The 27,517-nt window shown below is 47.6% G+C and overlaps 1 protein-coding gene across 1 annotated transcript in view; it reads left to right on the forward strand.

Annotated features, from left to right (window-relative positions):
- DEGS1 (delta 4-desaturase, sphingolipid 1) overlaps window positions 1–27,517 on the forward strand; it is a 174,827-nt gene that overhangs the window by 60,939 nt on the left and 86,371 nt on the right. The window contains exon 2 of the mRNA XM_069608640.1: window positions 3,044–3,786. Within this exon, the coding sequence (XP_069464741.1) occupies window positions 3,044–3,786 (743 nt within the window). The remainder of the gene's footprint in view (window positions 1–3,043; window positions 3,787–27,517) is intronic.

Consider the following 27,517-nt stretch of genomic DNA (forward strand, 5'->3'; position numbering starts at 1 on the left):
GCATTACAATACTTAACCCTATCTATTCGGCATTCATCACTGATGGGAACACCATTGAGGTAGTCGGAGAAGTAAAAACTATAGGTTTCTACCTTGACTCCACCCTATCTCTCACTAAACGGGTAAGCTCGCTGGCCTCAACAACGGCCTAAACATTTAAATTAATTGGAGCAGGAAAACAATTCCTGTCAGCGGACAGCTGCTTAATCCTCTCTCGAGCCCTCATCCTGTCAAAACTCTATTATTGTAACACACTCTACATGGGAGCGAACAAACAAACTATTATTAGAATGCAAGTGCTCCAAGATAATGCTCTCAGACCTGCCCTTAGCATCCCCAGAAGAGCACACATCTCTGAAATAAGAAGGAAACATAAATAGCTCTCCACCCAAGAAAAAATCAACCTCAAATCAGCCTCCCTCATCCACAAATGCCTCAACAACAAAGCCCCTCGGTACCTATCAGAACGATTCATCAGATAAAACACCATCAGACCGCCTAGAATAGCCAACCCCAACTGTCTTCAAGTGCCAAGATTCAAACTGTCCACCGTTGGAGGATCTAGCTTCCCCGTCAAGGCAGCCCAATTGTGGAACTCCCTGCCACACACACTCAGATCCGACCAAACATTTACCGAATTCAGAAAGAACAGTATCAAATGGCTCATAGAGAAAGAGCTGTAACCCATTTTTTTATCTACCGCACTAACCTAACTATGACCATATGCATTGTATTTCTATCGTATTGCTAAAGATGTATAACGTAGTAAAATATGTTTAGATGTTCTACATTCACATGCCTTGACACCTGTGCTGCTTACCTTCACTTTGTAACATGAAGGTAACCTGCCATAACCTATACAACTAAACTGTAAGTCATCTTTCAACTGCGCCCTGATACCTCTGGGTCCGGCGCGCTTTACAAATAAAACAAACAAACAAAACCACTGCTGTTGGAACATGTTTTGCAGCTGGTGTAGAACGAAAGATATAGGCCTTTTTCCTTTTTGAATACAGTTGCAGTGCTTGCTTTTAAACTGCACATAGCCCATCAAGTGTTGCAAGTGGCTACTCTTAAGGGATACTTGACGACGTTATCGATGTTCAAACACACGCCAGAACAAAGCTGTTAAGATGCCTATGGCGATACAAATCTTGAAAGAATGAATTAAATCCTGCCGGTCCCTTTTCTGGTTCCGTCCTGGGATTGGAATCTGGTTCTTACATTTTTCATGGGATTGCCATTTGAACCACTCCATTCCTGCCCTCTCAGGCTACTGTGATATGTCATTTATAACGTGCCTGTACACAAGTGTTAGGCGCGACAAGACAAGGGAGGGAAAGCAGAGGGAGGTGGCTATCACTTGTGCACGCAGGGTTGGTGAGCTACAAGCCTTCTCCCGAAAACCACTGTTTACAGTATTCTCTATACAGGTTGTTTTGAGGGCCCTTCCTCCCTTACCGGTCTACGGATGAAGAGAGGGTACACAGACTTGACCCAAAAAGAGCTCTTGGCTTTTAGATTTCGAGAATGTTAAACATTAGACTGGGTGATCGGCTATCTATTTGTTATGCTGGTCACAAACATGGCAAAGCTGTGGCCAACTGGACCCTTTCCAGATGGATTAACCTTCGCATTTCGAAATGCTACTGCATTGCTGAGAAGGAAGTCCCTTTATCATTTAAGAACCCATTCCACCTGGGTAATTGCAACTATTTCGGCTCCACAAAGAGTTCTGCCAGTGCAGGACCTTTGAAATGACTCGATGTGGTCTTCACTCCATACATTTTCAAAGCACTATTGCTTAGATACCCTGTCGGGATCGGGATGCTGGATTTGGAAGAGTGGTTCTGCACAACATTGTCTGCTAACTAAATAATCAAAAAGTATCTGCTTCTCCTTCTAAACTGCTATGGGAGTCTATCTAAAATGAGGAATTTGTGGGAGGACACGCTCCCCCTGGTAATGTTTTCTCTGATGGATGTTCCTCCCATGGATTCCTCATCGCCCTCCCAGCCTACCCCTCTGACTAGGAGTGAATTCTCATGTCTTCTCTTTCAGTGCCCATACAGGGTTATATTACTTTCCTCAAGACGGCTGAGCATAGGGAGAAGGAAAATTAGAAACTGAGGTAACTGTGCATGGTGCGTGATATTTATATTATCGTCCACATCAATTCCGGACACAGGAATGGTAACCGTTGAGATCAACGCTGATTCCGCACAGTGCCCCTGCAGTTTAAATGGTTTTCCGAGACTGCAAAACAGGAAACTAATATATCTAAGATGAGGAATCCATTGGAAGAACAACCATCGGAGAGAACCTTAACAGGGGGCAGGGAGGAAGGAAGTAATGTGTTCTTCTCTTTGGGATCTTTTGTACCTCCGTCATCTTACGTGACTGGCCTGGATTGCGAAATTTGGCTGAGGCCAATTACTTGCAGGGAGGGCTGCTTTGGAGACTATGTGCTCTCTACAGAGCACTTCCTCTAGTTAGACCAGCAACAACTGTATATTGCATACCCTATTCAAATATTGTTAGTATAGCTCAGTGGCAACGTGCTCCCCTTGGCAGCAAGATGGCACAGAGCACCACAGGTTCGATCCACGGGTCCGCGCTTAGAAACCTCTGGGTATTAAGCGTGTTATAAATAACCTATCCTATCATATCATAAATATAGCATGGAGGACTGGTTGCAGATAATAGTTATGCTGGTGACAAACAGATACCCTGCCACCACAACAACTATGTAGCTCCCTCCTTGATCCTGACAAAGGTTGTGTGTAATGGAAGGGTTTTTTGTTGGGAGTTCAGTTAATCCTCTTTGTAATTTGACAGAAGAGAGGGTTGTTCAATGGCAGTGCTATATAAACCAGCAACACAAAAATCGATTAATTTACATTTGTCTCTACAGTGTTAATGTGTCTATTAATTGAGCGTCCATCAAATGAGTTTGGAAAGGGATATGAACTCTGCATGTTGGGGTTACTGTCTTGTAGTGTGCTTGAAATATTGACAGACTTTCTTTTGTTTTTATACACAGCTAAGTATCCAGAGATTAAAACCTTGATGAAACCGGATTTCAATTTGATTTGGATTGCAACGTTCATGGTTCTCACCCAACTGACTGCCTTTTATCTGGTTAAAGACTTGGAGTGGAAGTGGCTTCTGTTTTGGACCTATGCCTTTGGCAGCTGCATTAGTCACTCCATGACATTGGCTATCCACGAGATCTCCCACAATAGTGCCTTTGGCAACAACCGGCCAATATGGAACCGATGTTTTGGAATGTTCGCAAATCTCCCAATTGGCCTTCCTTATTCCGTCTCCTTCAAGAGGTATCACATGGATCACCATCGCTATCTGGGTGGTGACGGCATTGATGTGGACATCCCGACTGACTTTGAGGGCTGGTTCTTCTGTACCCGCTTTAGGAAGCTCATATGGATTATATTGCAGCCCCTCTTCTATGCTATAAGGCCTCTATGTATCAATCCCAAACCAATCTCTAGGCTGGAAATCATCAACCTAATAGTTCAGTTCTCCTTTGATATTGTCGTTTACCACTTCTGGGGAGTTAAACCCATTTTTTACATGTTTGCAGGATCAATACTTGGACTAGGTTTGCATCCAATTTCTGGACACTTCATAGCTGAACATTACATGTTCTTGAAAGGGCATGAAACCTATTCCTACTATGGACCACTAAATTACCTTACCTTCAATGTTGGTTACCACAACGAACATCATGACTTTCCAAGTGTTCCTGGTAAGAACCTTCCCAAGGTAAGCACAATTACATCTAGCCACTTAACTTGAGAATGAGACGGATTTATTGTTGAACCTTTTTGGCAGCTGCTAAATGTTTGGTTTTACAAGATGCATATATCGTTCTTCCTTTGGGACGTGTGTATTTATTTTGCAAAGGACCGCATTGCCGGTGAGCATCCCAGTTATGGGTGCACATTTACAAGTTTCCTGACTGCAGTGAGTATGCTGGAAATGAGAACAATACTGTTACTCACTGATTAGTGCCTCTCGAGTTATATGGTTCGAGTCCACGAATGATGATATTGGAATTATGATCGTCCTATTGTAAAAGTAATGACTGGCTCGTTGCAATGTTTCAGAATGGAAGCCAAACATGTGTGCTGTCAAATTTCCTGACTGTTATGTTTCGTTTTTCTTATCCTATTTTGTTAAGTGTTAAACTGTATAAACGTGTTGGTGTGCTGTCCAATTCGTGACCAAGAGATTACAAAATGAATACAAGACAAAAATAGTAATTTTGGCAAAAAATCGTCAATCCAGTGATGTAGAAGCTGAACAGGTGCAGTATACCAATGTACTTAAGATAAGTATCAATTAAGTGGTGGATCGTAAACTATTTGCTGCATATGAGAAGGTAGTCTGGGTCAGGCAATCACCTCACGTTAAGCCACTCTGTTATATTGCTTTTCAGTTAGAAATTGGGCAGTTAGAAATTGGGCATGAAGTGTTATATAACAAAAACTATTACAAATTGTTCCCACCAGCCTCGAGGGAGACATAGTTGTTGGCTTATTTGGCTTGGTACTTCGAAGGACTACAAGTTGTGCACGATTGCAATTTTGGAATCCTCTAGAAATAATTTTTTTTATTTTTATTAAAAGCTGAGTAGCCCAGACACACCATCTTGAATGCCACTAAAGTAACTTAAAATCATGACATGCTTTTAACTGAAGCCAATTCAATGACTGCTATGTATTTTTGCCGGTCTCTCTCCTAAAATTCTGTTCTGGCCTGGCAACACAGAACTGCACAAACCTTCGACGGTATCCAGTGATTTTAACGAAAAGCTTTTATCTGAGGCATTTATTACTGAGAAATACTTATTTCTTTTAATTAACATGTAAGGGGATAAAACAGGTGGGGAGGGGCCTAGGGCGGGGTTTACAAATATGTGGAAATGGTGGGCTTAGGGAGGGTTGAGCCCCCACTTAATAAAAAAAATAAAATGCAATTCTGTATGTTTTCCATAAATTAGTTTCCGTAAAAAATGCCTCGAATAAGTTTTAGGTAAAATCACATAGAACCATGGAAACTATTTACAAGCATTTGTGCACCTCACCTATACTCTACCACCATGTGGTGGTTCAGACGTTACTCTCTGAAGTTTTTTTTTTCTTTCTTTCTTCTCTGTACTGCTGTGTAATCCTAATGTATATGTGCAGTTAGCTCCCCACACATGGCAGCTTTATTTGGTGCCAGAAAATGTAACTGACCATTTGACTGATCCAAACGTGGCAGAGCAGTCAAGGACAACTACAAATGTTATCAAAAGTTCCATCTGCTACTCGGTTCTTTAAGCCAACGGTGCCAGAAATAACTGAAGGATTCAGCCATGGTCCATCAGAAAAATGTGCTAATCGCTCTCCATACAATCCTTGTGTGTACGTAGTTGGAATCGGGGGCCACTGCCTTTTTTGTGCCATTCAGCATGGCCAAAGCTTGCAGGTGGAGCGCTCAATAACCATTCTTAAGAAGGGAGACGGATCAGTGAGATCCTCTTGGAACAATATGCTCCGACCTTTAGGAAACTGACTTTCGGATATACAGTATAGGAAAAGCATGTTGCTACTAAGAGTATATGAAGTTTCAAGTTGGTTTCTAGTAAAATCACTTAACTGCCATCTACTGTTTTACCTTGTGGCATTTCTTCAATAAGTGTTGCTAATGACAGTGTCCGCTTGTTACAGTGATCAGAGTGCATTTTTCAGTAGCACAAAAAAGAATCCGCCTTTGGGGTACACTTCTTAAATTTGCCACATTTCCAACACTTCCTCATATCATTATGAAATCCCACTTTCAACCCTAGACACATTTGGGTGGTGGAAGGGGCGTTCTTCAATCCATGTGGGTGTGCACCAAAACGGGGTGCATGGTCTTCACTTAAGTTATAGCCTCCAGTGATGGGATCACATACTACCCAGTCCAGATGTATTCTGTATAATCCAGCAGCTTCCAGAAACAGATAGTGTTGATGTGTGTGTTGGAACAGAACTGATGGGGTGGAGCTGCAGGCCCAAAAGCAATACCATGTTGCTTGTACATGAAAATTTGAAATGTTATCGCACAAGGAAGAATCTTGGCTTTGTCACCTAAGCTTTTAAAATTTAAGAAAGTCTACAGCCAGACTTTAAAGCAACACAAATGTGGCTGCCCTTATGATACATATATCCACATTTTGTGGACTTATTTGCTCTGTTTCTAGAAAGAGATGTATCCTTTCGAATGGATTGTGTCCTTCCACGTATTCCTCATCTTATGATAAATATCTCTCCAGCTCAACTGCTTCGGAAATTTCTTTTCTCGCTATAGGGCACAGTATGCGGTGTCGTCGAGTCGATGCCCCTCTACGGCCTCCGGTTGATGTCATCAGTATAAATAACTCCTGCAGCACCCGTTGGCTTCAGTTCCGTTTTTCCGAGCTAACGCTGCGAGTGAATTACGGCGCACTTCAGCGACAGATTTTCGTGATAAAATGTCTTCAATACCATCGACACCCAAGTCGTGTTTCAAAACATGGCAGGACAGCGTGTCAAAAATGTCGATTACTGATCCTTATCACTTCCGTACCGCTGACTGTGGTTCCTCTTAGTCCATGACCGATAAAGCTCTCGGGGAACATAGAGGTAAGCTAGCGGTGGGGAGGTTAGCATCAAAGTCGCCTTCGAAAAGGGAGAAAAAGAACAGCGGGTCGAGACTTTTCTGGCAAAAAGTCAAAAAGGTCCTGATCGAGGAGTGGATTGCGGCACTCTTCGTCTTCCTCTAAGAAGGCAAAGAAGAGACACCATAGGTTTCCTTCAACCTCAAGTGAAAAGCAAAAGAGCCATGCCCCGGTTGTTCAGAGTAAGGATGACAATGGGAAGTCGAAGACAAATTCTTCGAAGCCAGTGTCAAATCGAGAAAGTTCTTGATCCGACAAGAAGTGGTTGAGAGTGTTGACGAGTCGAGAACCAAGTCCAACTATGGTTCCAGCGAAGAAGCACAAGGCGTCGGAAGGTTTTGACGTCTTTGCCGACTCCGGAGTCAGAACTGTCAAAGTAGACGCTGATTAAACCAGCACAATTTTCGAAGCAGACTACTTGGACACTGTCGAAGCCATTGTCCGTACAAGACATGGTTTATAAGTCTTTGCCTAAGAGACTATTTTTAATTTGCTTTCAGCCATTTATGAGGAAGACCAACCCTCTGAAGAGGCACCACCTTTTGGTCTCCAGTTTAGCACCCCCAATGTGCCAGAACAACCGATTTCTGACGAATCAAGACTAAGGGATTTGTATGATCATCTCTATTCAGCTAGTGGCTTGGATACCTCGCCAGAGTTAGTTTGGCAGGCCTGATCCTCTGAGCATGCTGACTCCTCGTACAGAAAGTTGGTGGGGAAGGTTGTTAAATTATGGGATGGAGTAGGCCTACTCCGTCATTCGAACAAGTTGATATGACTGACTTCTTGGACCATGGTCCTCAGAGACCCGATTTTACCATTCCACATGGCTTTACAGAAAAAATGTCTCAAATTGTGAGACCCCGTAAACTGCAGTGAATACAAATTTTGCAAGGAAGTACAGACTTTCCATCAGTGACCCAGAATATATTACCAAGCGTCCCACTCCTGAAAGCTTGGTGGTTTAGGCGGCTATCTCAACCAGGCAGTCAGTTTATCTACCCCCACCCCCCCCACCCCGCCAACTCCCCCCCTGACAAGGATGACAAGAGGGTGGAAGCCTGGGCACGTAAAGTTTTCACTGCAGGTAGTATGGCTTTGAAATCCACTAATGTGATTTGCACATTGTCTAGATTTACATTTACCCTGTGGCACTCAGTTGCTATGGCGACTGAACACATCCCAGAAGGTAAGGGACTGCTTCCTGGCGATCTTTAAGGATGGTAAGGAGGCAATGAGTGAATGTCTCCAGTCGGGTTTGGATGCTGCAGACAGCATCAGCAGATCAATGGCTGCTAGCATGGTACCATGCAGATTTGCATGGTTGAGGAAGTCTGGTTTTGCGCCAGATGTGCAGGCAAGGCTACTCAACATGCCCTTTGGTTGTTTGGCAGCAAGGCGGATGAGAGTTTGGAGAAGTTGCAGACCTCCAAAGCGGCAGCTAAATCCCTTAGCTTCGCCATTGGACAACCTCCACAACCCTATTCAGGCTCATCTTCTTGTAGGGGTACGTCCTTTAGTTTCTAATCCTCAATTGGAAGAGGATAAGCCGGACAGAGGGGCCAGAGAAGATTCCCTCGTGGTGGACGAGGAAGAGGTGCTAAATCAGCCCCAGCAGCGGCAACCTTATCCGCAGCCGCCTCTAAGCCACTCTGAGGCCTTGACCCACAAGACCTCGGTAGGAGGCAGACTTTCTCAGTATCTGAACGAATGATGGGGCATTACTTCAGATGCGTGGGCACTGGAAACAGTAGCCCAAGGTTACTGTCTTCCTTTTCAAAACAGGCCTCCGGCTCATCCACCGGGATACAACTGTCCAAATTCTGGATCTGCTCCTTTTGCAGGAAATATTGACCCTGCTAGCGAAAGGTGCAATGGAACATGTACCTGTAGCGGAAAGGAACAAGGGTTGGTGTACTCTGTATTTTCTGATTCCCAAAAAGGACGAAGGATTGAGACCCAACTTGGACTTGAGAAACTTGAACAAGTTCCTCAGGAAGGACCAGTTCAAGATGGTTACCCTTTTTCAGATCCTTCAGGCTCTCCAACTCCAAGATTGTTTGGTATCATTGGACCTTCATGGGGGCTTAATTTCATGTGCCAATGCATCTTAAGCACAGAAAGTACCTCAGGTTCGTGGTTGGCGGTTCTCATGATCAGTTTCGAGTTCTGCCTCAGCCCGAGGGTTTTCACCAAGTTGATGGCGGTGGTGGCAGCAAGTCCTTAGAGGGGGGATTCATGTCTACCCCTATCTGGACGATTGGCTGATCAGGGCTCGTTCATCCGAGCAAGCCTGGGAACATCTCAGCGTAACCTGCCACTCTCTTCACAAACTGGGTTTCTCTCTCCATTTCAAGAAGTCCCACTTGATACAATCCCTAAGACTCCAATTTATTGGGGCAGCCCTGGATACTTCCTCGGGAAAAGCCTTGCCAACCGAGGTGAGGGCTCAACACATTCTGCAGATGTTTACCAAATTCCAGAATGCCCAGCATCTTCCGGCCTTTGATTTTCTGAGGTTGCATGGTCTCATGGCATCCTGCATTTTCCTGGTGCCAGAGGCCCGCTTGAGAATGAGATCCCTTCAATTGGCTCTCAGAGCTCAGTGGTCCGAGTTCTCAGGCAAGATGTCGGACCACCTGCAAGTTCCGAGCAGAGTTGCTCAGGACCTTATGTGGTGGGCTTGCAAAGACCACATTCTCAAGGGACCGTCTATTTGGCAACCATGGCCGGAGATGGCGGTAGTGACGGACGCCTCACTCACGGGGTCGGGAGCCCACACCAACGATCTGACAATCAGCGGTCGTTGGTCTCCATTAGAGTCCAAACTACATATCAACCTTTTGGAGCCAAGGGCGATCAGACTAGTGCTGAAGGCCTTCCTGCCCTCTGTACGGGGAAAGAATGTCCTGATAATAACAGACAACACAGTGGCCATAGACTAGCAAGAGAGGTGGTGTAGGGTCACTACCACTGTGCAGAGAGGCAATGCAGCTCTGGTTCTGGGCAGTACTAGAAGGAATCTCTCTGTCGGCAGTTCACCTTGCCGGAGAGCAAAACACGGCGGCAGATGCTCTGAGCAGGGAACTAGCTCAGAGTCCCTCAAGAGATCTTCAAGGAACCCCTAAGGTGGTGCAATCAGTACTGTTCCAGGGACTTTCCCCCAAGAGGAGCTCTAGGAGACGTATTCGTAGTGGTTTGGGAATTTCCACTCCTGTATGAGTTTCCTCCAGTCCCCATCATTCGGCATGTGATCAGGAGGTTGCGAATGTTCGGGAAATCCATGATCCTGATTGCCCTGGATTGGGCCAGGAGAACGTCTTACCCGGACCTTCTGGATATGTCCATCTGCTTTCCAATACGTCTTCCACAAAGAGAGGAATTTCTCTCGCAAGAGGAAGCTCGGGTTCTCCATCCAGAGGTCAAGACACTCAGCCTTCACGCATGTTTTCTGAAAGGCTGAGATACAAGGATTGGGACCTCCTGGATGACGCAGTGGAGATTTTGCTTTCGGCCAGCAACTAAAACTTTGTACCGTTTGAATAAGTTCAGCAACTGGTGCAAGGATAAGAATGTGGATCCATTTCTATGTGACACCCCCATGGTGCTCTCCTTTCTGTTACATTTAGCCAATCTGGGGCTCCAGATTGGAAGCATTAATGGTTACCTGGTAGCGCTTTCATTTTCAAGCGCTCCTCCGAGGAGGATTAATATTTTTAGATCCCTTTTGATTATCCAATTCTTGAAAGGCCTTACTAATGTATACCCACCAGTTCCATTTAATGTACCCGTTTGTGAGCTCAATCTTGTGTTAAAGTTTTTAACATGTATTCCATTTGAGCCCCTACACTATGTCCTTTAAGGCTCTTGACATTAAAAACCGTTTTGCTTATTGCAATGACATCAGCCTGCAGGGTAAGCGAGTTGCGGACTAATTCTTGCAAACCTTCTCATACAATATTCTATAAAGACAATCACTCTCAGGGTAAAAACGTCCTTTTTACCGAAGGTAGTCTCAGACTTCCACTTGTCACAAAAAATTACCTTACCGACATTCTACTCATATTCTACTCACCTACTCATCCAGGCAAGGAGGAGGAAAGGCTACATAGACTGGACCCAAAAAGTGCTCTTAGTTTTTATAGATCCAGGATGGCTGAATTTCGCCAGGTTGATCAACTCTTTATTGGATATACTGGTCCCAAATTGGGCTTTGCAGTTACCAAACGAACAATATCCCGATGGCTCATCCTGGCTATTGGCGAATGCTACAGACTAGCGGGCAAGGACCCGCCGGAAGGCCTAACTGCTCATTCTACAAGGGGCATGGCAACCTCTGCAGCTCTTAAAAGGGGTGTCCGAACAAATTACATTTGTTCAGCGGCCCCTATCCATACATTCGTGGAACATTACTGCCTGGATTCTTCCTCCAGTCAAGGAGAATTTTTTGCAAAAGCAGTCCTCCATTCAGTCCATGATAAAATTAATTTAATTGATACTCCCACCTCCAAATTATTACTCTTTGGGAGTCTTATGAGATGAGGAATACGTGAGAGGACACAATCCATTCGAAGAACAAGTTACTTACCCCATGTAACATTATTTCGATCGGATGTTCCTCCCACATATTCCTCATCACCCCTCCTAGCCTACCACACCGTAAAATGTACGTGTTATGGGTACACCTGGTAATTCCTCTTCAGGGTGGAAAGAACTGAACCCAATGGGGACGCTGCATGCGCTATTTATACTGAGGATGACGTTGACCGTCAAACAGAAGCCTTCGAGGGACATCGACTCGACAACACCGCATACAGTGCCCTCTGTCGATACATTTAGCAGGAGAGGTATTTATCATAAGATGAGGAATATGTGGGAGGACCATCCAATCGAAAGAACATTACCAGGGGTAAGTAACTTGTTCTTTTGTAGGGACAGTCATGCTGGCAAGTATCCCCCCCCCCCCCATCCCCGGGTGCTAAACCAGGGCACAACATTTACACTTGCAACTAGCCATTGGCTAGTGATCAGTAACTCTTGGCGAGTAAGAAATGGTGTGCTGTCTATATGTATAGAATTGAGGCTACGAGTGACTTGTATGATAGCTAGTAGATTTCAACTTGCACCCTGTGCTAAATAAGTTTAATTTTTAAATGTTCATATTTATTTTATTTGTATTTAACGCCATGGGTTGGGTGGGGCAATATCGATAAATAACATTTTTCACAAATTCTACACAGTTGGAATGCATAAAGTACAGATTACGATGTATACAATTCAATTTAATTCATTTCAGTGCATTACTAATTCCTTTTTCAGCCATCCGAATGTAGAGACATTGGAAAACAAATCTCTGCCACAGATGTTCACGTTGCACAAATGACAGATTGCACACATTTTTTTAATATTATTGATCGCCAAGATTGGACAGTAGATAAGATGCTTCACGGAATCCAGCCCTTCAGGGTTATTACAAAATCTACAGTGACTCGAACCAATCAAGCGTGGATTACGCCACCTAATAATTTAATCTGTCGGGTATAGGTTCTATCAATCTGCAACATTCCAGTCTTGCTAAAGGGGATGCAACGCCAAAACTCCTAGTCGCTTGTGTTCAAACTTCAAATGCCTCCTAGACTTAAATTCCAATCCCCTTGTTGCAAGACTGTTTTCATTCTGCCTGGAAAGAACTGCAGATCGACCCATTTCTGACGAAACCTTTCTGCAGAGGTAGGATAGGATAGGTCGGGGCAACGTGTTTGTCTTGGAAGCAACACAACACAGCACAACACCGCTTGGAAACCACTCGTTATTAAGCGCATTATCAAAGAAACATAATTACCTCACAAACGCATTCAATACCAAATCCTGCCCTCTACACACACCCTCTGCAAGATCAGTATATAATGATCCCCGTGGAGGATTTAAGATTCTATATAAGAGCTGCAGCTACTTCCATTTGGCTCTATAATCCAGTTAGTTGATTCCCAGCTCAATCTAACAGCGGCTGTGTGCACCTCATTAGACATTTTCAACACTCTACGCAAAATAGAACTGTTTTATGTAGTGTCCACAGCCCAAGGTTGTATAACTTCGATGCCATAGATGAGTTTGGGAACAACCTTACCTACAAGAAATTTAATCGGGGGGAGGAGCAGTGGGGGTTCAAGGACCTTCATTTTATTCTGATCTCTGAAGATATATCTGTGGCCTTATGTATTAACCAACCAAAGTGCTGTCTCTTGCATTGTTTGCCTAAAATGGGGAAACCCCAAATATACATTACTCCCTACAGTCTCCCAATACTCCGAATTCACGTTATGGTCAGAATCTTAGTTTTGGTGACTTTCTTTTTAGGGAGTTTACATCTGCATATTCAGCAAATGCTGTGATTAGTCTCTGCAGACCTATGGGTGTTAAATCAAAGATTAGGACATTTTCTGCGTACTGTGATGAGGGGGTGGTGTGGGGGTAGTGGCGCCCATCCCATCACAAAGAATCATGCTGACACGTAAAGAAAAGTCCAAGGGTGTTTATTATAGAAAATGGCCAGAATGGCTTGTGATCTCAAGTTTATTGGGCTTTCTGGGTCCTTTGGTGTTGGCGCTGGGGCGGGCCCTTTCCCCTCTCATCTTCCTGGGCCCCGCCTCCCGAACCCCTGACGTCCCTTCCAGGCTGTTAATAACTCAACGATCGGAAACTCCTATCTGTCTTTCACTTCTCTACATATCGGGTGTTTACCCGAAGACGTGGGCTACCTGATTCCCTCGGGAACTTCTACCTTTCCCTCTCCTATTCCCGCTTAGTAGTCTTGAGAAACTGGGAATGGTGCCTTTTGCCCAGCGTCATTCTTACTACTTTCAAACCTTCTCACTCTTGACGCTTCGCTGTACTGTTCCCTTACACCGTTATCCCACCACGTCACTGTCCCACCAAACTCGCTCCCTCTTTATACCTCCACCCTACGATCTCACTTCCTTTCTCACTTCTATTCCTGTTACCACTTGTATCCACATCTGTTCTATACCTCAGTCCCTCCTTCTCCCTTCTCCCTCCTCCCTCTCACTCTACTACACCGCCTACTGTTGTGCTTCCCGCTCTACTTCTCCTACTCTCCTTACTACTCTGCAACTACCACCACCTCTCTACTACCACTGTCCTCAAGGGCTATGGTGCCCTGTTCACCCCTCTATTACCGACTACCAGTTTTGTCCTTCTCTTGCTATCTTTACTCCCAACTAGTACTATCCGCCACTACCTCTGCGCCACTCCACTACTCCTACTCTTACTCTCCTACTCCCACTCTTCTCTCACACAAATGCTCCACAGACACCCCTCTCACCAATAGTTTCTGCACTGCTTTTGCCTCCTCTGGTCTCTTGGACGTCCTTCTCCACCGCCTGTCCTCAACTAACCACCACCACACAAGTCGCATGCACCTTCTTAAATACCCCCCGCCCCCCAGAATTGGATACTCGCCCTGTCAATTTACCTACCTGGCTCAAGGGGGTCTGACGGGGGGAGTGCTTAGGGAGGCTTCAAAAAGGGCTTGTAAGCCCTACCCCCCCCCCCTTCTTCTGGAAGCATCTCTGGCAAGGAAAGTGAGAGGTGAGTCCCTGCTTCATAAGGCCTTCAATCTTCTTATCTGTGCTACGCTGGTGGGAGCTTCATTAATAAGGCCTCCTTTTCTTAATGGCGTGTGTACATCTTGCTGCACCCTTTTCGTGCGTGGCCGGTGTTAGGCTGCTGGCTGTCTGCTGCGACAAAGTGCAAACTGCTGCTGTGTGATGGCTTCCTTCTTCTGCTTGCCCCCGTCAGCGTTCGCCATCATCAGTAATGTTGGGGGTTGGCGATGGGGGCTGTGGTGGAAGAGGGAGGGAGGAGGTAATTTTAGCATAAGTAATTAGAAATCATTTTTGCGTAAGTTCTGCATCATTTTGTTTTGACCTGCCACGCAGTTGCTTGCACCAGTTTTTATGTCTTTATTTAATACACTTAAGCTTCTTATTCTGCTTGTTTACCTTAATGCTTTTTAATATACCTTTGATCTTTTGCCTCATGGCACATTTGACATTTGCTACCTGTATACATGCGTGTGTTTAGCTGGCCTAGCCGACTGTTTGTTTGCCATTCAGAATACTTTTCTGACTTTCGACCAGGAATCTGTTACCCAATGAGTATGTGGATATTGTCCACTTAAATGTTGTCCTATTAAATGTCTCAACCAGAGTGTCGTTCTCTTTTGAAATGGTCCCCTTATACTCCTACGTCCCGTCCCCTTTCCTCCATACTTGTGGGACATTCCGTCCTTCGGGACGGGACCGGAGCACTTTTGTGAAAAAGCAACAAAAAATCAACATTTTTGTCCTCCTTATACTTTTACGCAGGGCCAACGCACATGACTGTAACCCCGCCTTCCTGGGCTCTGCCCAGTGCCTAGCCCCTCAGTCCTTTTCTCCGCGCGGTCGGTGTTGGACGCACTTGCATCACCAGGAAATGTTTCTTTTATTCCCTTTTCCTTAATTCCTGCTCCGGTTCCACGGTCATCTTGTCCTCCGTCTATGCCGAAGCGTCTGGGATTAATGTCCTGTTCTACCTGCAAACGTCGTTCCGCAAGGGCGGGTTCCCACTCTTTGCTTGGAGTGTTTAGGCCCGGAACACTGTTGGGACCCGTGCTTCTATTGTGACACCCACTCCATCCGTGCACTCCAGCATCGACTTGTCAGGTGGGAGGAGGTGCCCAGCGCAAACACAGGCACAATTGAGGAACCTCTGTCGTGGGTTCTAGCTGTAGGGCGCGGCTCTCGGCTGTCCCACGCTCCGGCTCGTGGTGACACCAGTTCTGCTGAGGGGGTAAAGAAGGCAGTCACAAACCGTAGGCCTTCCAGTACCGGCTCAGCTGAGGGTCCCCTTCTTTGGGCTAATTCTTCAGAAGTCCCTAGGGTGCTGAGTTCACACCGTAGATCTGCTAGTACCGGCTCTGCCGAGGTTCCTTGCTTCAAGGCTGAGATGTCGCATAAGACTCCTGACTCCCCCGAGGGGACTATGGCCTCACTTACTCCTGTGACGCAGTTCGATTTGGGCGTTGACAAAATGCTGGCCCATCCCCTGTGGACCATGGTGGCCATTTTGACTACCTCTCTTACATCGTTTAGTACGGCTGGTGCTGAGGGGCCTCCTTTTGGGGCTGAGCAGCCTTTTCCACCCTTTTGTGGAGAGTAAGAACCCGTTCCGTCCTCCAATGGATTGGCTGCTCAGGCTCCACTGCCGCATACAGTCTCGCTCCCTCCTGCGTCCGCACCTCTGATCTATGTGGATCCAATTTTTGGGGGTCCATCTTGCCAACTATCAGCCTTGCGGTCATGGGTGGTATGCCCTTTCTGAGTGGCCTCTGCCCACTCCGGCGCCTAGACCTTCGTCCGAGGATGTTTTTGGGAAGTTTCAGACCCTTCTGCATTCTGATCCCATGAAGGCGTACTTTAAGGATCTTTTTAAGGAAATGTATCCTAGGCCACATGTACCGCCTCCTGCTCCGGCAGATCCTACGCAGGCCCCGGTGGCAACACCTCCTCCACCTCTTCCTGCGGGACCTCCTCCACCACTTCCTCCTCTTTCCCCGGTAGAAAAGACATTGGGTGCTCTGCCAGACAACACTTTAGGCCCAGAAGTGCCACGTGCTGCGGATCAGTCTTCTGCTCCTGCGTCACTGGATGAGGACCAAGCGGAACAGGACAGCGATGAGCCGCCCAGCTCTATTAGAGCTGTTCACAACCGGGTGCTGGACATGGTGCTGCTAGACATCCCAGTACCCGAAGCCCCAGCTCCACATTAGGGGGTGCTTTCTGGAGCCTTCACTCTGTCGACGCAGGAGCGCACCGGCCTGTTCCTCCAGATGGACGTATTGGCTGAGGCCCGTATGGTCTGGGGAAAAACCTCATTCTGGGCCGCATCAGAACACGAAGATTGACGGTCGCTATTAGCTTCACACTTCTGAGGACATATCTTTGTCCGCTTGCCCGCTCCCCTCGTCGACTGTAGTGGCGGCAGCTACGCTCCAGTCCAAGCTGGCCTCTATATCCTCGACTGCAGCTGGCCAGATCCTCTGCAAAGAGAACAAGCTTCGTGACGCCATTGGGACGGTCTTTTCCAATTCGGCTCTTCAGCTGTGTCAGACCAATACCGAGCTCATCCTGGCGGCTGCCAATGTCAGCGGAGTTCCAGGAATGTATTCCTGCTGATAGTCTGGAAGATTTCAAAGGTGGCTTGTCGGACTGCGGCTTATCATGAAGAAACCTCTGCTCGAGGCATTCTGGTCTGTGTAGACCTCCGGCCACGCTGCGAAGTTCTCGTAGGAAGTTCAGGACAAGGTGCTTGATGTTCCCTTCAAGGGAAAGAACTGTTCCACTCTTCCACGGATGGGGAACTAACGAAGACCAAGGCTAGCACTCAAACGGCCAAGTCATTTTCGGTCCTTGCGAAAACACCAGCAATGGCACCTTATACTCGGAGGTTGGGGTCTCAAACTAGGTCTTTCTCTGGGTTCAGAGGTTTCCAAGACCACTGCGCGCCTAGCGGATGCTCTACCTGGCGGGCCCCGTCATCAACGGCAAGGTGGCCGGTTTTTCTCTCGGCCAGCAGCCTCCTCGCCTGGAACGGGTGGTCTCCCCACCGAGAAAACATCGAAATTATATTTTCAATCGGTCGCATGAGACTCCGGTGGGAGGACGAATTTCGGCTCATCTGGAGGCGTGGCATACCATCACCGAAGACAGATTGGTTTTGTCAGTCACTCGGGCGGGCTTTCGCTTGCCCCTCCTCCCTACCCCAACCTTAAATCCTCCCTTCCAGCAGATTGGGTCGCCCTCCCTCAGCCGAGGTACAGAAACTTCTAGACCTCAGAGCAGTGGAACCTGTTCCCCTTGGGGTGCAAGGGGAGGGCTACTACTCCTGTCTGTTTACAATGCCCAAACCCAACCAGGCTGGCCTGCGCACTGCCCTCGACCTTTCCAATCTTTTTCTCCCCCAAGAGAAATTCAAGATGATTACTCCCTGCCAAATAAAGTCCTCTCTCAGGAAGGGCAATTGGCTCAGCAAAGTGGAAATTCGGGACGCATACATGCACATTCTGATTTGGAGCCTGCATCGAAAATATCTGCGGGTCTCGGTTTGGTATGATCCCGTTTGGTCTCGGCACCACGTCCATGTAGATCCATACTTGGATGATTGGCTCCTGCGCAGTCCTTGCCCACAGACGGCTACGACCAATCTTCACTCACTCCTTCAGCTCCTGTTCCATCTTGGGCTGTCAGTGAACTGGCAGAAATCGTCCATGACGGTCTCTCAAGACCTGATCTTTCTGGGTTTCCGTTGGGATACCGTCGGCACCAGAGTTTTCCTGACAGAGGGCAGGATTGGGGACCTGTTGACCTTGTGCCAGCTCTTACTCCAGTCCTCTCACATGACGGCTTGGTGGTTCCAGAGGCTCGCTACCTCTTGCACGTCTGAAGATGAGAAGCTCTCAGCGTGTTCTTCGGGACAGCCAGTCCCAGACTACGACACCGGATTCCAAGATGATTCCAGTCCAATCTTGCATGACGGTGGATCTTCAATGGTGGTCGTCCGCCAGTAACCTTTCAGTGGGGACCTCCTTCTAGGAGCCCTGCCCACAAGAACCCGTTACCACAGCCTCCTCCCTTCTGTGGTGGGGAGCGACACTGCGTCACCCCGAGGTGTACGATTTGTGGACGCCCCAAAACAGGCGGTTCCATATCTTTTACCTGGATCTCCTGGCAGTTTTTCTGCCACTCGAGGCTTCCCAACCAACCATCACCAACAGTGTGGTCCGTATTTGCAGACCATTCTGTTGCAATGTTTTACATCAACAAACAGGGAGGCACCAAGTCTCCTCTCCTAGTGGACCTTGCCATACAAATTTGGAATTGGGCCATCCAGCACAATGTCTGGCTCTATGTTGTACACATCCCAGGCCACAACAATGTGACTGCAGATTCCCTCAGCAGCCAATCGGCAGCGAGTTACGAGTGGGAGATGAACAACGATGTCCTCACCGACATTTTTCAGCAATGGGGCACTCCAGAGGTGGACCTCTTTGCGACAGCTAACAGGAAACGTCCTCTTTATGCGTCCAGGGATGGGCTCGGAGCATCTTCCTTGGGGGGGGGGGGGGGGGGAGGGGGTGGATGCCCTTGAGATCCTGAGGGACAACATGAAAGCTTATGCTTTTCCTCCTTTACCACCGATTATTGGTCACTCTGCAAACTTAGGAGCACGTCGAACTGCACTCTCCTCTTCATGGCCTCTTGGTGGCGAGCCAGGTTTTGGTTTTTGGAACTGCAGCACCTGTTGATTCTTCCCCCGATCAGGTATCTGCAGATTCCAGACCTTCACCAGAGAAATCGCCAGCTATTGCACCCCTGCCCACAATCGTTCAGCTTGGCGTGCTGGTGCCTGAGTTCCGATCTTTAGAGTCGTTATATCTGTCCGAGGACAACATGCGCATTATCCAAGCAGCCAGGAAACCTACCAGAAGGGCTCAATACAGAAGCAAATGGCTCAGTTTTTGCCATTGGTGTTTGGCCAAAGAGCTCGATCCCAAGCATGCTTCTTCGACACTGTTTTGTCTTTGGTATCTGACCTGGCAGCCTCTGGCATGCATGTCCTGTTGTGCTTCCTGCTCAGCCCCGGACGGAGCCTTGCTGACCTTGCTCCTGGTGCCCCTCACCCTGCCTGCAAACATCGAAATTGCTGCATTTTATAGGGGTAAGCCTGGCACTTCTTCTGCATTTAACGCGCCTGTTGCGTGGATTCCGCATCATTCTGCAACAAAAGGTAGCCTGTGGACTGCATTATGAGCAATTCCACTTCTCTGCTTTTTAACCCACTACATGGGTTCTTCGACTTCATCTGAATCTGCATCCCTCATCATGCACCGGCCCTTCCAAGAAGGCCGCACGAATTTTCATCGAAGTGTACTGCCCTTGCCTGGCCTTACTCCCCCCTCCCATTGGTTGCCTTGGTCTTGAAAGGCCAATCACAGCAAGCGGGAGACTGGCCAGTCACCCAAGGCTCACAACAAAGGCCCCTGTCCGTTACCAAAACGCTACCCAAGGTATTTTTCTCGTCACCCTTGCACTCAAACTTCCTTGATGCTGCGACCTTGCTCTACTATGAAATCTGGACTTCCAAATCACTCTTCCATAACTTTGGGTACATTCCCTCCTCTGTACAGGCTTCTACCCTCCTTGTCTCGGCTTGTCCCCTATGATTACACTTCTGACTACACTGCATGTTCACACCCATTGCTAGCATCTGAATCTGGTTGCTCTTCAAAGTTGGCTGTGTTTTCATGCATTTAGCTTTGTTTCAAATTTGGCTGCGTTTTCATGCATTTAGCTTTGTTTCAAATTTGTCTGTGTAGTTTCAAGCTTGGCTGTGTTTTCATGCATATCCTTACCTCTCTTTTCTCTGTCCCCACCCCACCTCCGAGTATTTTACTCCCCATTTTTAAACTTTGAGAGTAAATGTGATTTCAAAAGACTCAATGGGGGTCATTACGACCTGGGCGCAAAAGGATACCGGGCACCAGTAATGACACCGGTGCCGGTAATCCCTTTGCGCCCTATTCCGAGGTCCCTTTGCGAGTCCTCCCTTTTTACCAGGCGTTATGGACGGGACCCGCAAAGGGATACCGGGTCAATAACGGTACCGCAATTTGCGCTACCGTTACTGCCGCCTTCCCATTGAGCCTATGGGGGCTCAAATGAGAATGGGGAATGGCTCTGGTGAATGGGGAATTACCGGTCCTGCCGACCTCGGACTGGACCGGTAATTACTCCCTTCACCAGACCGGAGTCGGACGGGCTACCTCGAAACTCGGAATGAGGGCCAATGACTTTTCTCCTTTGCAAGACAGTAAAATGTATGTGACATCCAGCTGACGCGTGCAGAAACTGTATGGAAATCATTACTAAGCGGCAGCTTTCTGCATTTTGACAGAATACACCTTTTTATTTATTTTTCTAAGGTCTGGCCATTTGATCTCTCTTGTATATATTTAAATGTAGCAAACACAAAAACCTAGCCAATTACATAGTAAAGCAAACATGAATTGTGTGTTTTGAGGTTCGATAGCAGAATTGTCTTTTGATGTTTAATGAAAGCCCTAATTTCCTGGAGCTATTAATACCTAATGGTATGCCAATGTTATGAATCAACAGTGCAGAGAGGGAAGAACTCAATGCTTAATTCTATACCTAATCTCATGGTCAAATGGTTATTTGTATAGCGCTTGTGGCAAAACACTGTACATAACCTATTTATCACCAATAGGTTGATATTGGTGATATCAACTTCGAAAGGATGAAAGGCTGAGTTGTCCTTGCTGGCATTCGAACCTGCAGCCTACAGATTACGCAGAGATCGCAGCAACTGTCCCTCAACTGGCTGAGCTATCTTATTGGCTAATATCCTTCAGAGGTCGGTAAACTGAGTATCAACTGAGGTGTTCTAATCGCAGTGCCTAGATGTTGGACGAACCATACATAAAGATAAATACCTATCTGGTTTATCACAGGGACAGAGTTTCTATTTCAATTAAAACATTTGTTTCTGAACGCCACTTACACTTCTGGAGTCAGGCTTTGGATGTTTTAATTGTAGCCTTGGAGATTTGAGAGGCTAGAACACTGGTGATTAGTGTAATGACGACCACTCACTTGAGCAAAGACTCTGCTGCCACTGACCATTTATAGTAATGTACCCCATTGACTGCAAGGTTGAACAGTTGTTTTTCAAAATTAGAGTTTACATTAAATTAGAAGTGTAAGCATGATCTGTCTCCACATGATTATGCACACAGCACAGGAACTCTGGAAAATGCAATTGCGTAATACTGGTATGCTTGCACTGAAAAAAAAGCATAATTTGTTACAAGATGAATTCTAAATGGCAACTTAGTTTTCCATGTTATTAATTATACAATCCTAAAATGCTAGGAAAATAAATATGCACAGTGCTTCTGTTTTCTCCATGCGCATCAACAAAGCAGAAGCTGAATAGAGGGAAACCATTTCTTTTATCACAGTGTGCAGTTTCATTTTTTGAAAGGCTTCAGTGAAATACATTCTCCAGCATGGGGTCTGGCATGGATTCACAATCACTGATCTCTGGGTCATACTGCCCCCAGCCAATGACTGCCCTCTCCCTAAGCCCCGCCTCTGGCAGCCATCCTCAGATTGTTACCGCACGCTCAAGTGTTGGGAGTCCTCGTGTTTAGCTCTTGAGTCTTTTACTGCGTTTTCACGCTTTTTCAGGAGAATTTCTCGTTTTTTCGGTTTAATCGAGCCTCAAGCTCCACCGTTTCTACTTCCGATAACTGGGACCTGTTTCGGAATTCTTCCACGCCCCTCAAGGGGGAAGTTTTTGTCGAGTTTACACTTCTTGGAGTATTCCGGAAGATCTGCGGCCTACCTCAACGGACATGGCCCAGGACAAGGGGAGCTCGACGCCTGGATCCAAACTGTTCAGGAACTGCCCTGGATGCGGATTATATAACGTTTTCAAGGAGGACGAGCATTTGCGATGTCTATACTGCCTCCATGGGGACAAGACGCACGTGGAGAAGGACTGTGCGTTCTGCAAGAACCTTTCGGAACGGACCAAACAAGATCGTCGTTCCCGCCTCGCCACCTGGCTGGAGAAGGGCACAGCAGGTGAGAAGGCGAAGAAGTCTGAGCGGGCTTCTAAATCCTTTGGGGACTTAGAAGCCCCCGGCTGTTGGGGCCCCGGTGACGGGGGCCCAACAGAAGGCCAAGCACCACGAGTCTGCTGGCTCCGGGAGCGCCGAAAGGTCAGGCTCTTCGGTTGCCAAGCAGGGCGCTACTTCCCCAGCACGTTCGACCACGAGCCAGCGCTCTGGTTCGGGGAAGAGTAAGTCCGAGAACCCGGGTAAGCAGCTGGAGTGGACCCGGTCGATCTCGAAGGGGGAGCGAGGCGCTGACCCCCCCGACCCCCCTCCCCTCGCAAGGCGAAGGCCCAGGACGCACCTAAGGTGGTGAGGGCTTTGATCCACCCGGCTAAGGCCTCTACCGAAGTGGTCGCTGCGACCCTGGCGGAGCCGGCTGAGACTACGCCAATGGAAACGGCCTCTGGGCCCAGAGTATCCCTGCCGCCGCGGAGGGAATCCTATTTCCAGCCCATCGCTAAGACCCCCATGAAAGCCCCAGCTGAAAAAGAGGGGGGGGGGGGGGGCGGTGGCCATTACAGACTCGGAATCAGCCTCTGAGGAGGAACAGGTGGAGACCGAGAAAGGCCTCAACGAAAGGTCCATAGGCCTCAACGAGAGGTTCATAAACCTCAACGAGAGGTTCGAGAAGGTTCGATCTCAGGGGACGGTCCCTGCTGACGTGATCGAAGATAGCGACGATGTTATGACCCGGTCTGGGTCATAGTGATATAATCAGGATACAGTTGCAGGTATGCTTAATGGTTGCTTTATTCAGGTTCTTCAGTTACAGGTACAAATCAGGTCTCATCAAGTGCATAAGGAGATAGGAGGAAATCATGAGAGAAACCCACTGGCTCCCACCACCCAGGCTTCCTTAGATCAACTGCCTGGGTTAGAACCCATTCATACACAAACACTCCAATCTAGCTCATGCATTCCACAAATGACATCACCACATACATACAGCATTCAGAAGGTGAACCATAGAAAGGAAGGATAATCCTAACACCTCCTTCCCTTACAATCCCAAACAAACCAGTCTCACGCCTCAAGCACACCGTGACCTAAAGCCGTCATCACACCTAACCATCAGAAGGGCCTCAAACACAAATACCCTGCCAGTCACTCTAAAAGACCGAGAAATTAACAGCTGGACAAACAGGCGTAACTAACAATCCGGTAACGGCACCACACCAACTAAACAACAAAAACTTCTGTCCTTCAAGAAATCGCGCATCACCTTCCACCCGTCACCACCACCAACGGGTCACCAGCCTGCCACGCCGGAGCACAGACCTGCCCCTCTGGGCTACTAACCAACACTCCATACACAACCTGGGGAAAACAAGACACCTCCTGTCCACCACTGCCACTGGTAGACCTCAGGGCTGCCACACCTGAGCACAAACGGCCACCTATATGGGCTGGCACGAAGTCCGCTACACACCTACAAGGAACATGTCTAACCTACTACACCAGACCGTAGACTCATGGCAACTAAAGAGACAGGCGCCTCCAATCAACCAAAACACACTCACTTGACTCATCCTCAACCACTCAACATCCATAGCAACACGGAGAACAGAGGCAACCAGTGGAGAACCAGTCAACCATACCACCATACTTCCTCGAGGAGTTGGCCAGACACCTCGAGCCCTCATGGCTACTAAGAGCAACCAGGTAACCCCACTACCAAGATGTTCTGTTGCCATGCTCCCAGAACCACCCAGAACAAAATCCAGAATGACCCCAGAAGCAACACTTCAAGTAAAAACAATAATAATCAATCACTCACCATCATGGCTCAGCACAAAACACTATCCTGACTCCTCTGAGCCACACAAATCACTACCCTGACTCCTCTTGAGCCACGCAATTTACCATCATGACTCCGCATAGCCTCACCAATTACTATCAAGACTCCGCAGAGCCGATTGACCAGACTACCACTAGTCACACAATTCACCATCACAACTCCGCAGCCGCTTGACCAGACTACCACTAGTCACACAAATCACTATCAAGACTCCTGTGAGCCACATGACTAGACTACCACTAGTCACACAAATCACTATCAAGACTCCTGTGAGCCACATTGACTAGACTACCACTAGTCACACAAATCGCTATCCAGACTCCTCTGAGCCACTTGACTAGACTACCACTAGTCACCTACACAATGACTCCGCAGAGTCACTAGAATAACCACAACCAGTCAGAGCACACACACTTCACACTGGTTACATGCACGCCATGCATCTTCAAACAGTTTCGCAGCATAACCACTCCACACCTAAGGAAAAAAAACATGTTGGTTATTAGCAGGTGAAAATTGTGGAGTGCGGGCAGGGCCCTACCCACACTCATATCAAAAGAACATGTTCCTACAATTCACTTAGCAAAAGCAATTACATCAATTTGACATTACTCTGAAGTAATGTCTGTAGAGTCAAAATCTATAAGTCCATGTTGTCCAATCCATGACACAACGCTACAAGCTGCAAATCCTCAACATCATTAAACACTACATATTAGGCAGCATACAAATCAATTCCTTTTAACACACCCCACAAAATGTTACCCAGTCATCAGCACAAATACGCAAACTTGCATCTAACCTAACCTTTATGAATTCCTTGTCAAATGATTAAAGAATGTAACTAAATACACTCTGCACATTTCAGCAAATGTTATTAAGAGTGTAAACCTCCACACTCATTGTGATTTTTAAAAGTCCAAAGCTGACCCTCCTGCAATGCCTCAAAATTGGTTAAACACTAACATGTTAATCCCTAAACCACAATTGCACCTCCAATCATCCACGCATCCGCAACAACCTTCCGTTCAAGGTAATGCTTTACGCCCCACGATGCAGTGGAATTTTCAAAACCTTGGTATTTTCATTTTCATCGGTTTGACAAAACAATGGGAGCTGCATAGCGCCCATAATGAGTATAAAAAATCAGCTTCAAAAATCTTTTACCATATAGATGGAGCAACTAGACATTAAAAACAGCTTAATCCACTGAGGAGCAGCTGTTAACTATTGTAGCCGCTCCACACAGGTACGCTCCTAGCGGTCTGCTTCCCACTTATCCTCATAAGTTTTTGGCTGCCTCCCGAGAATTGCCCCGTGACTGCTCTACAGTCTACACACTTAACGAAGATCGCTTCCTGGTCACGTTATGACGTTTTTTTAAGGTGCCTTACTCCAAAGTCACTCTTCATTCTCACTAGTCTCCTCATTGCACCTCGTATCATCAGCGCCAGCAACACCAACCGTAACGAACTTCCTAGCGCGAATGTAAGTAGAATGATCATTCCATCTGATTGCCATATCCTACTGATGCTCACATGACGTCACCAGTCAGCCTCTGTCCTCCAGACCTCACGGAGCTCCGCAGCTCCAAACGGCCCCCTCGGTTGTCGCGGCCGGCGGAAACAGCAACTTCCAGCATTCACAACTTCACTCAGCGATCACTCTTCTAGACGCAGCACCCTTTCTATCTTCTGCCCTGGGGCCCCACTTCGCTCTTCAGTTTAAGGGCAACATTACTCTTGTGAACTGCTGCCTAATGGAGGCACAGTGCTTGGCAGGATACTCTCTTCACAATCTACCGGGACAGCCTTCTTTACTGCCTTGGATGCCACTCTTGCTGAAACCTGGATGCTTACCAGTACAGCCTGCTTTACTCCGCCCTAGGTGGCTGTCCTTGCGCCTACCAAGGCACTGTCACTTTCTCAGCCCTGGGTGGTGGGACTCTTCTTGGACCATGGGGGGGCAGTGGGTTCCCTCTCCTTGTACAGTCTCTCACTTGAGCTTCCCTCCTGCTCTGCACCCCCCACAGCAGTATCTCCTTACTCTTTATACTGGACCACACACACAGGTACCTGTTGCCTTGTTGCCTTAAGGGTCCATCCATATCCAGTCCCCTCCAAGACCAGACCTTGTCGCCAATTGTTATGACCCGGTCTGGGTCATAGTGATATAATCAGGATACAGTTGCAGGTATGCTTAATGGTTGCTTTATTCAGGTTCTTCAGTTACAGGTACAAATCAGGTCTCATCAAGTCCATAAGGAGATAGGAGGAAATCATGAGAGAAACCCACTGGCTCCCACCACCCAGGCTTCCTTAGATCAACTGCCTGGGATAGAACCCATTCATACACAAACACTCCAATCTAGCTCATGCATTCCACAAATGACATCACCACATACATACAGCATTCAGAAGGTGAACCATAGAAAGGAAGGATAATCTTAACAGACGACGAACAGGGCCCAGTGGAGCGGCCATCCCGTCCGTCGCGGCCATTGCCCGAGCCCCAGGATAGCTCGGCGGCCATTTTGTTGGCAATCTAATCCTTATGTACCGAGATAAGGACGAGATTACCACGCACCCCGGCGGAGAAGCCGGAACCAGGCCCGTCGGGAAGCCCTCCGAACAAGCGGAGGATAGTCCACCCCGATCCGCCCTTCGTGCTTGCACGACGGATACGGCGACGGGCGATGACACAACGGACATCCCGTCGTCACCCCCCCCCGCCCCCCCACCCGGGCGTCCCCAGCCGACAAGGTTGGCTCGTTCTACGCCATGATAACCAGGGCATCCGAGCTCTTCCAGCTCTGCCCTGAAGAACAGAAAAGGGAGGCATTTCTGTACCAACAGCGAGAGGCTAAGAACCCTGCCACGACACCCGCCAAGAGGGACAGGTACGAGAAGAAGTACCGAGCCCCCGACTCGAGTCCCCGACTCGGTCGTCTCGCCAACGGCTAAGAAGAAGGCAGCGGGCGCGGCGGCTTCAAGTTCCACTTCCCTGCCGGACAGCGAGGGCAAGAAGTTGGACTCTATGGGACGACGGGTCATCTCGTCGGCGACAACGACGATTAAGGCGGCCAATGCCTTAGCGATCGTGGCCCGCTACGACAGCGAGCTCTGGTTCAGGATAGCTCCCCTGCTAGATTTCCTGTCTGATGACAAAAGGGCGGAGGCCCTAGAAATTCTGCAGGAGGGCGAGGTGGCGTCGGATCACGCCATAACGGTGGCAACGGACATTGCCG

This window comes from Ambystoma mexicanum, chromosome 4q, assembly GCF_040938575.1.
Source record: "Ambystoma mexicanum isolate Mex_15411 chromosome 4q, UKY_AmexF1_1, whole genome shotgun sequence".
Classification (NCBI taxonomy): Eukaryota; Metazoa; Chordata; class Amphibia; order Caudata; family Ambystomatidae; genus Ambystoma; species Ambystoma mexicanum.